At 47.3% G+C, this 9,806-nt stretch overlaps 1 protein-coding gene across 1 annotated transcript; it reads right to left on the bottom strand.

Annotated features, from left to right (window-relative positions):
- Positions 1–913: 913 nt before the first annotated feature.
- Positions 914–7,950, bottom strand: CTHRC1 (collagen triple helix repeat containing 1). The gene is made up of 4 exons (XM_069779880.1): positions 7,327–7,950; positions 3,945–4,166; positions 2,490–2,706; positions 914–1,313 (listed from the first exon to the last, which is right to left on the bottom strand). Exons 1-4 carry the CDS (start codon positions 7,933–7,935, stop codon positions 1,171–1,173), a joined length of 1,191 nt encoding a protein of 396 aa, XP_069635981.1. The 5' UTR covers positions 7,936–7,950; the 3' UTR covers positions 914–1,170.
- Between the last annotated feature and the right edge of the window lie 1,856 nt (positions 7,951–9,806).

The following is a 9,806-nucleotide window of genomic DNA, read 5'->3' as shown; positions in this document are numbered from 1 at the left end:
GGGAAAATCTTATAACCTGTTCAGAAGAAAAGGTGAGATTTAATCCTCAATAGCTGAAATTCCTTATCTCAGATAATGTTTTTTCAATTTCTGGGACAATTGTAGATTCCTGCATGTTGTACATGCTTTTTCCTGTTTGGTTTTTTTTTTTAATTTCATTAATGTAGAATTGATTTTTGTAATATAAACATGATTATTGTTTCCCTTTAGAATCTGTCCAATTTTTTAAAATATATGAGTATATCACTTGTTGCATTTGGAAGAAAATACTTAAAACACTGATGCTAATGCTGTGCTGGCATGATCAGTGTTGTCACTTGTCCGGTCTGGAGGCTGCAGTCGACTGTCACATCATTCTTTCACTTTACCAGTACACTTTTTGAAAGCCAAGGCATTTTCACCTGCCTTATTTCTATATCTTCCAAACTATTTAATATGTCTAGCTTTTAATTAACACCAAAGTCTTTGTATATATCTGAAAGGCTAAATCTAGTTGAGACCAATAATAGATGTTTATACTTAAATCCTGTCTCTCAAGAAGTGAAAGAGTTAAAGCAAAAGAGAGAGCTTAGATAGTCTATTTTTACTTAGTTATTCAGAACGAGGTATTTAGTTCTTACCACATCATCTAGGTCACATCATCAGTTAAGTCAGCAGGAACTTGTTGAGAGACTTTAGACTGCAACAGCAGAGCATCCTATTCTGTTAGTCAGGTTTACGGTAGTAGAATTTACATGTTTTCTGAAGGCTAAAGCCAAGACATGAGTTTACTTTCTTAGAACATTCTATGAAGTCTTCTAAAAAAATTAATTGGGTATCATAACACCATGTAAAATACCTTAAGTAGTTGGATGATCAATGAAATAGCCTGGATTTTTTTTTTTTCTTAAAAGGTCTTATTTATTTGATACAAAAAGTAAAATGGTGGTGGTATATTTTCATACATCAAACAAGGAATTAAAAAAGTTAATGAACTTGGTTTTGATATATATACTCTAAAATGATTATTATAAAAAGCCTCTGCAATGTGCAAAAAAAGGCTACACAAAGACTACAGATGCAAGAGTTTGGTGCCTTTCAGTCAAATACTTGCATCCAACTCTATAGAAATAAATTCTGAAGAAAATTGTACAAAATAAAAAGGGAGCGATTATAAAAATGGAGGGAAAGTTATTTTGGCAGTTCTTCAATGATGATTCGGGAGACTGAATTCCATCCAGTAGAAGCATCTCCCCGTGGATAATCTGAGCAAGTCCCAACCCAGATGGCAATATCCACCAAGCCAGCATTGATCCCTTCACACAGACCTTCCACTGGTTAAAGACAAAAATCAGGTTACCTCAGCAGACACAATCACTTATTTCACAACTGAAGGTGGACACAAGTAGTTAAGAGCAGCAGTTCATTGTAAGCTCATGCTATTTAGTTAAACCTGACTAGCATTTTTAGAAATAAAAACTATTACTTAGACATGTGGCAACATAGTTTACGGAGTCATGCACTGCCTTGATCCATGTTGCTTCTTGACATCTGTTGCAGTACCTGAAGCAGATCACAATCCACGGTGTGGCTAAATGGGAGGTATACCTGCTTCTTTAAATGTCCACGTTTACAAACTGGTAGCTGGGATATGGCTTTGGTCCCATCCAGCCATCTTTTTAGCAGTGATGGGGAGGGGGGGCGGGGACACAGCCATACCTGGCTTCCACAGCTAAGCCCTGCAAAGGTGATTGTCACCTGGTCATCTTTTCCACTCCTAATTCACTGTATAAAGTTCCACTTCTGTTGCCCCCCTTTTTTTTTCCCCACTAGCACCACTAGTTGGAGGTGGGTTAATGAAGACAGGTGGGTCCTACCCCTTGATAAAAAAAACCCCATCATAGCTGTAGAGGAAGTTGGAGAAAGAGTATGGACTTGATGTTAGTCTCCATTTCCTACTGTCACCTTCTTTTATGTTGAATGACTTCACTAATTTGCCTTTTGCTTAGCAGTTGAATAATTGTTCCTAGATACTTCACTTTAGAGGTACTTTTGTGCCCCACCTGGAATTACAGTAGAAATTCCAAGAGGAATAAGTCTCACTTTATGCACAGATAACGTGCAAATATCAATATTTTAAGCCAGGATGACACTGTCTACTTGGCAGTAAGGCAGTTTCTCCATATGCTAATACAGCACAGAATGTCTCTGTATTCACATTGTAGCAGGGCTCAGTAGAACTGTCTGGATAGAAATCTCTTCCATTTCTAAATTGCAGGATATACGTACCATGAAAAATACCACAGTTTAATAAATAATTATGTTAGTATTGATAGTCAACTGTAAGACAGCAGCAGAGTAAGAGAACAAGTGTTAGTTAGCTGGCTGCTCTTCTGCCTCCTCTTTCAGTCTTTTGACTTTCTAAGGCAGACTGTACTCTCTGCATTTGGTAACTTGATTTGCTCCTGGCTTCTACTCCATCTCAGTTCATGCGGTCTCGGCATACATACCTGAAGAAGTTCGGTGTATATTAATAGTAGAATTCAGCTCTGGGCTTCCTTGATCTAAATATATTATGGCTTCAATAGGAAGTGGCCCAGCACATTCTGCTCCATTAAAAGTAAAGTACCAGCGCTGACAACAGGCATTTTTGCATTTTAGCCGAAGCGATCCACTGAAGAGAACGCGGAGAGCACTGTTCGAACGCATCTTTGTAAACGTACATTCCTAAGAGGAGACAAAAATGCTTTGGCAGCAACTTATGGTTTTGAACCTATTTATTTTCTATATATTTAGGAAATACATTTAGAAATATATTTATTTCAGAATGTTTTGGCTATTCTCTTTAGTTCCTTCCTTCTGAAAAAAAAAAAAGAAAAGAAAAAAGTAGACCCTGGCAAATACCATACAGTGCAAAGATGCAAATCAGAAACAGCACCTCATAGATGGTAATGAAGAAGGGGGATTATGGAAATTCTTAACTTTATTTACATAATACCTATTGTTAAGTTGGTAACCTAGTTACCTTCTGGGGTTTACATAAAGGTGTATGAGCTGCCTGAAAGCTGCACTTAAGTCCTTGCATGAGAGGACAGTATAATTTCTGTCTCTGTTACCAGAAATCCTGGATTTAACAATGATTATTAGATTTGCAAGAGACTTAAACCCTGATAAAAGCTCCACAACTGAAAAAGAAACATTTTCTGGTTTTTAAGAGGTTGCTATTCTGTCTTCAAAATGCTGGATATCGGGGGTGGGGGCTGGGGGGGGGGAAGCTAGGGACAGTTCTGCAAGTAGAAGACAGTGAGAAATGTCTACTCAAAAAAGTTGATTCTCACTGTAGCCATAGCAATAGCAGTTAAATTACTCCAACCAATCTGGGCATTGCTTCATAGCTGGGATTGAGCTGGGATTTCTTCCCCTCTTCTAGGCTTGCACCATTGTATTTGAAAGTTTTACACCCGGGGCTGCTGTGGAGGACAGACTGGGTTAGTCTGGGTAACACTTGGTAATGCTGCTCCTAAGCAATGCTGATCTGCTTTGCAGTAGCATCCTGCAGCTGGGTTTCAGTGAACAACTGTTTTGAAGCAGGAGTTATAAAGACGGGCACAATTAACAGATTGAAGAGGTACATCTCTCCTGCTCCTTATGCTTGAAATGGTAAAAACCTTGCCCTGTTTTGGGCAAGCTGGAGGTACTTTTTTGGTAGTGTGACTTTCAGCCGCCTTCTAAATATACTCTTACACCAGCCACATCATTCTTTTGAAATACTATTACAGCAGTGAAGTGGGCCCATAGCTGTGAAACACAGCTGTGACGAATCCAAAGTAGCTAAACCTTGGAGAAGTTCACCCTTTTACATGTAGAAAAAGGCTCCGGTAAGAAATCTGTACGATTGGTGCTACGCAGCTCATAGAGCCTGCTGTGCGTGGTGAAGTGCAGCATCCTAGGCAAAGCTAACTTACTGCGATCTTCCCAAGATCGATGCCATAATTAAGTGCACTCCACGAACACTGCTTGAAGTTGGGCGTCCAGGACTCCTCGATGCTCTCGCGCATGCACTCGCCCTTCTCGCCCTTCAGCCCGTCCCGTCCTGGGATCCCAGGTGTCCCGGGGATCCCGTTGGCTCCCGGGTTTCCATCCCGTCCAGGAACGCCACTGGGGCCTTGCAAGCACACGCCGTTGTACTGAAACACAGAACAGATCTTGCTGCTTCCATCCATTAACTCTGAGGCTAATGAAGTTAAACACAAACAACAAGGACAACAAAACACAACCCCCCCTGCTGTGACAGAAGCTAATGGGCTATTTCTGGATCACCAAGACAATGGTTCCATAGAGGAAAAAAAAGGAAAAATAAACTTTAAAAGATAAGCAGTGCCAGCAGAATTTGCTGTAAATTAAGACACCAATTATTTTATGAAAAGATGCATAAATCCTAGAATTAAAAATTGGCCTAGTCCAAGGACTAAAACCTGTTGGAAAACCTCAGAAGATTCAAAACTTTCCAATACAGAAACAAAAAAGAGTTACATATGAATAGTTACTTTCTCCTAACCCACCATTGCTTGTATAACTGCCTCGGCTGATAAGCCTTCATTATTATTCTTTTTCCTTTTTTTTTAAGTAGAGAAACTTTTGCGTTTCTTAGGGAGCGGAGGTTAACACTGGTTTTCTTCTGTCGCCACTCCCCTGGGACAGAATCACGTTGCGATAGTCGAACCGCGCAAGTCAGACTCCAGAGCGCGCACAGGACGTCGGCATTGATGTGGACATGGGAAGCTGCACCCTGGAATAATCCTCAACTCGGGATCCCTGTTCACAGCGGTGGGAAGGCGCACGTGGGACGACGGCACGCTAACGACCTCCCTAACATCACGATATTAGGAAAGGTTAAATGTTGCTCTCCCATACTGCATGTTAACACATGTTGCCTTCATACCTGATGAGATTTGGGGTTGCCCTCCTCGGCGAGTAGGTTTGTGCAGCCCTGAGCTCCTTCCCGCAGCAGCCCGAGCGCTGGATGCCGGGGGGAGCAGCCGGGTGTGGAGCTGGCCGAGCAGGCACAGAAACATTGAGCAGGAACCTGCAGGGGCTGGTGACGGCAGGGCTTTTTCTTTCAATGCTCTTTCCCATCTGGTGACTGACTGCTTCCTTCAGTCTTCATCCCAAATCCTCACAGATAACTATATTCCGCTCTTCCCCTTTCTCACACCTATTTCTCTTCATCCGTTTTAAACGATCGTGCAACTATTCCCCCTCCTGCAAGCCATGCCACTATCTGCACCGCAGGAGCTGTAAACTACAGCCCCTGCCCTCTCTCCTTTGTCAGACTGGTGAACTTTCTTCTTCTGGGGTTGTTCCTTTTCCTGTGCTTTGGTGCAAAAACCAGCATGAGCATCACAGGCTCAGCTGGAGCCTCTCTATAAATAAAATCAGTGACCATATGGAAGAGGTCTAGTAAGAAGTAGATGAGAGTTGGACTAATGGATGCTGGCATGCCCCTGCTACCTTCACCGAAGAAAACACCATTGGCCAATGGGAGTGGAAATAGTGGGATATTATAATCAAGAAGGCCACATTTAAAAAAGTTAGCTGGAGAGAAGGCTGCTTGGCCAAGCACACACCGACCTAGGGACCGTGAGAATAATGCAAAGACATTTCTATTTCACACAGCACTGGTTATCTGCTTTTGCTGCTATTTTTCCATTGGACTCACGGTTTGTAACAGTGACTGGCTCTGGTTTTACATGTGGTTACTCACCACAGAAATCCCGACAACCTGGAGATCGGTGAGAGCCGGGGGCAGGCCGAGGCTCAGGCCCGTCACTGCCCCATCCACCGGGGGCACCAGTAGCACTGGGCAGCGGCACCCCGAGGCTGCCCCGAAAGAGGAGCTGCCACCGCTGCTGCCTAGAGCCGCACAGCTTCCTTCCAGAGAGAGCAGCTTAGCCGTTGCCCACCCAGTAAAAAATTGATGTGAGCAAAAGAATTACCTGGGCTTCAGGCTATGCTCCAACTAATTCGTCTACGCGTGCCAAATCAAGTTTTTTTCATGCTTTCTTAAGCTGGAAATGCACAGAGCATCTTTTAAAATGTCTGCTGAAGGCAGGCTCCCCTCCCAGGCATGCCTTCGTTCTGCCCTGGAAGGGCTCTAGCTGAAGCAGTCTGTACGACCGGGCTGCGCCTGACTCAGCTGCCATCGTTTTACCTGCGCTTTGCTGCTCACTCCGCTGCACCCAAAAGCATGGAGCAATGCAAGAGAAATGCGGGGGGACCCTAAAATACCGCTGCCACAGAAAACGTAAGCTCCTCCATGTGTGCAGACTCCTTATGCTCGATGCAATTCAACTTCCACAATAAAAGCGAGAGGGTCATGAGGCGGTGTGAAAGGGAAGGAGCTTTGCCGCCAGTGGTGCTTCCACTTTGGGGGACCTCTCCGGGGATCATGGAAGAAACGGCCATGCCACTGATTTTCTAGAGGAGGTGAACGGCAGTCAGCAGCTCACGGAAATAGTTTCACATCTGCTTTCTACATTCCAAGGACTGGAAAATCTCCCTCCTTCCTTCTATCCCTGAGATGGGATAGTCCCAATGCATTCGGGTTTCTAGTTGCAATGGAATTGCAAACAGCGGTATGCAGTCCCAGGTGCCAAAGGGAATAACGCATTAACGCCACTCCAAGGAAAGGTGGGTTCAGTAAGCGTGCAGATACAGTTTTCACGGCATCTAACGGCTGCTACAGCGCAGTCCTTTTATTTCTCTTTCTGTAGGTTATTCCTTACCCACTAGCCTCTCGGGAACGAAGCAGCAGTTCCTACCTCTGTTGCAAGGGTTGTAAGAGCTCAGCGTTGCCCCTGCCACCGGCAGCGGGATGGCGGGGAGCGGCTCACGGCGCAGCCCTTCGTGCCGCCGCCCTGCCTCCCCCCGGCCCCGCCGACCGCAGGGCGAGCGGAGACTACGCCGGCCCTAACCGCAACCCCCCCGCCCCCGGCTCCGACCCTACGGCGAAAGCACGAAGACGCGCACCCGGCCGCCGAAAACCAGCCGTTTCTGTCAAAGCCCGTCCGACCCTTTCTCAGCACTTTTCCTGATTCGGCGCAACAGAGGCGTAATTAAAAAAAGGGGAAAAAAAAAAAAAAATCAGGAGGGAGCCCAGACGGCGCATGGGAACGCGGCGGCGGGCCCGGCGGTGCCCTGCCCCGTTTTTCGACACCCCGCTGCTTTTTTCGCTTCTCCCCCCCCCCCATCTTTGCAACCAAAACGCAGCCGCGCGGCTCCTGCGGCCGCCCCCCCCGCCCCCGCACGGCCCCCAACCACCCCCCCCCGCTCTCGTGCCCCTCTCACCACGTCCACCACCTCCCGCTGGCGAAGCGCCTTCTGCTTCCCCTTGGGGCTCTCCGAGCCGCCGGGCGGCGAGGCCGCCGCCAGCAGCAGCAGCAGCAGCAGCAGCAGCAGCAGCAGCAGCGGACCGGCGGCGGCGGCCGGGGCGCGGCGCATGGTGCGGGCTGGGGGCGCAACGGGGCCGGGGCCGGGGCCGGGGCCGGGGGAACGGGGCGGGCTGCGGCGCAGGGACCCGTCTCCGCCGCTCTGGGCGGCAGCGCGGGGATAAATGAGCCTTTCAGAGCGCGGAGCCCGAGCTCCCTCCCCGGGGAGGCCGGGAATTTCCATCCTGTAACCGAGCGGGAAGGTCCGGGCAGAGCCACCCCCCACCGCAGCCATTGGCACGGGGGCCGGGGGGCTCCCGCCCCCTCGGGCCGGGCCCCGCCGAGCCTTCCCCGGGCCGCGCCGCCAGCCCCGGCCGCGCCGAGCGGCGGGCAGGGCTGCCGGGGGCTCGGAGGTGGCCGGGTGGTCCTTCGGGCCCCCTCGGAGCACCGCATAGCCCTCTGCCAGGTCTTCGGGAAGCTGCTCTGCAGACGACAGCACCTTTCTGATGGAAGAGCCAAGAAATCGCATAACGCCCCAGCAGGAGCCTGGCGCACCCCGAGTGGGAACAGGGATAAAATAAAATAGCAGCTGGGCGTAAATCACGGGGTTCGTTCGAACAGAAGCGCAAGGTAAGGACACGAAATCCTTCCGAACAGCGGCGGGATTTGGACTTCTGTTGAAGAACTTGGTGTTGCCTCACTGAATGTCGTCAATTTAATAACGCGAGGAAAGCCCTCGGCAGCCCAGCGTAAACCATCTCCTTTTGCCTTCATTTCGAATAATATTTTACTTTTCATCGTACTAGAAATGAGCACTATAAAATAAAGAATACTGTATGTCTTTAAGCATTAAAAATAGAAATAACAGATGCTTGAAAGATAACTTCTGTATGCCGCAGTCTTCGCGCGCTTTGTAGAGGTAGAGTTTCCAGAAGGGGGAGATACGCTTCAATACATTTTTTTTCTGAAGTGTTTAACAAAACCACACATTTCTCCTCTAGAAATGCATGTTATGAGTCGTTGAGCCGTTCACGCTAGACCGCACAGAACCAGATTTTTGTTTACACTAAGCCTCTTCATGTTGCTCTGACTGCAGTTACCTCTGCACTTTAAGCCACTTCTGCTTTTCTCCCCGTTCCACGTCCGCACTGGCTGAACAATAGCAGTGAACTGAGATTTGCAGCACAGGTCACACTGCTGTCATCAACCCTGTCACACTCTGTCCTGAGAACTGGGACTGACGTCAGCCACGTCACTGAGGTGTGGGCTCCTGCCTTCTGGAGAAGTGCAGCGATACAGCCAGCCGACTTCATAAAACGGCTAGTAAATAATAATGGTTCCCTAAACACCTTGGGAAAATTTATGGAATGAGGTTAAATCCTTAATTATAACAGTTGCTTCTGTGACAGCCTCGGTGAACATCCACGAACACACACATGCAGAGGATTCATTGGGCAATTGTGCGCCGGCCGCCAGCAAACCCTCCTGCCTCTGGTCCAGGTTGGCGGCAATACTGTGAGGATGGTACTGTTTGACTTCTCTGTAGTGTGCATGTTCACACAAGCATTGTCACCAAGTGGCTGGGGATCCCCAGCATCTGTACGGGCTGCTGCTAAGGCACATCCATTCCCAGACTGCCACACTTCTGCGTTACAGAATTAATTTCTTCAGGCAAGGTGCAATAGCTGAAGCACACAGCACAGCAGCACTGTACGCCTTCCTAATACGATTACTGAGTATTTTAGATAACAAAATTCACACATACATCCGTATGCATTTCCCCACCTGGGTTTGCTCACCATTAGAGTTTGAGTCTGGGCCAGAAGTTTTTAAATTCCAAATGGCTGGCTTTGCCAGGGGAAGAAAACCGAGGAGCGCCGTAAAAGAAGGTCATAGCAAATAATAGTGGGACATCTGCTTTGTGCTCTGGTAAGTGCACTGTGCAGTTCCTAGCGCTCATTTGACTCGCAATGTGCATTGCCATCTGGAAAACAGAAGCATCAACATCCTCCTCAGCCTGCTTCAGTCCGAGCAAGCCTTGCCATCTGCTAGCCTTATGCTCTGTGGGCTTTTGATATATTTAAATGCTTCTGAGGGCAGCAACCTTTGTTGAATGCTGGTGAGATACTCGAATTGAATCAGAACTACGGGTCTACTTTGCCTTAAATATTTCCCAGGCAAAAGGAGCTGTTGTAATAAATTTGCCTGAGCATCTTCAAACCAAAATCCATGCTACGTCAACTAGTGATTCCTTCACCTTACCCATACTACCACATGATACAGAATTTATCTTTTATATGTGGCTTTACGAACATATCAGCAAAGATGATGAGGTACAGACATCCACCATTTAAATGTCACCGAAATCTTCCACGCAGTCAGTCTGCTGCTGCACAATCC

The sequence above is a fragment of the Haliaeetus albicilla genome, chromosome 3, assembly GCF_947461875.1.
Source record: "Haliaeetus albicilla chromosome 3, bHalAlb1.1, whole genome shotgun sequence".
In the NCBI taxonomy this organism is placed as follows: Eukaryota; Metazoa; Chordata; class Aves; order Accipitriformes; family Accipitridae; genus Haliaeetus; species Haliaeetus albicilla.
This window is presented reverse-complemented; position numbering and strand designations above follow the sequence as displayed.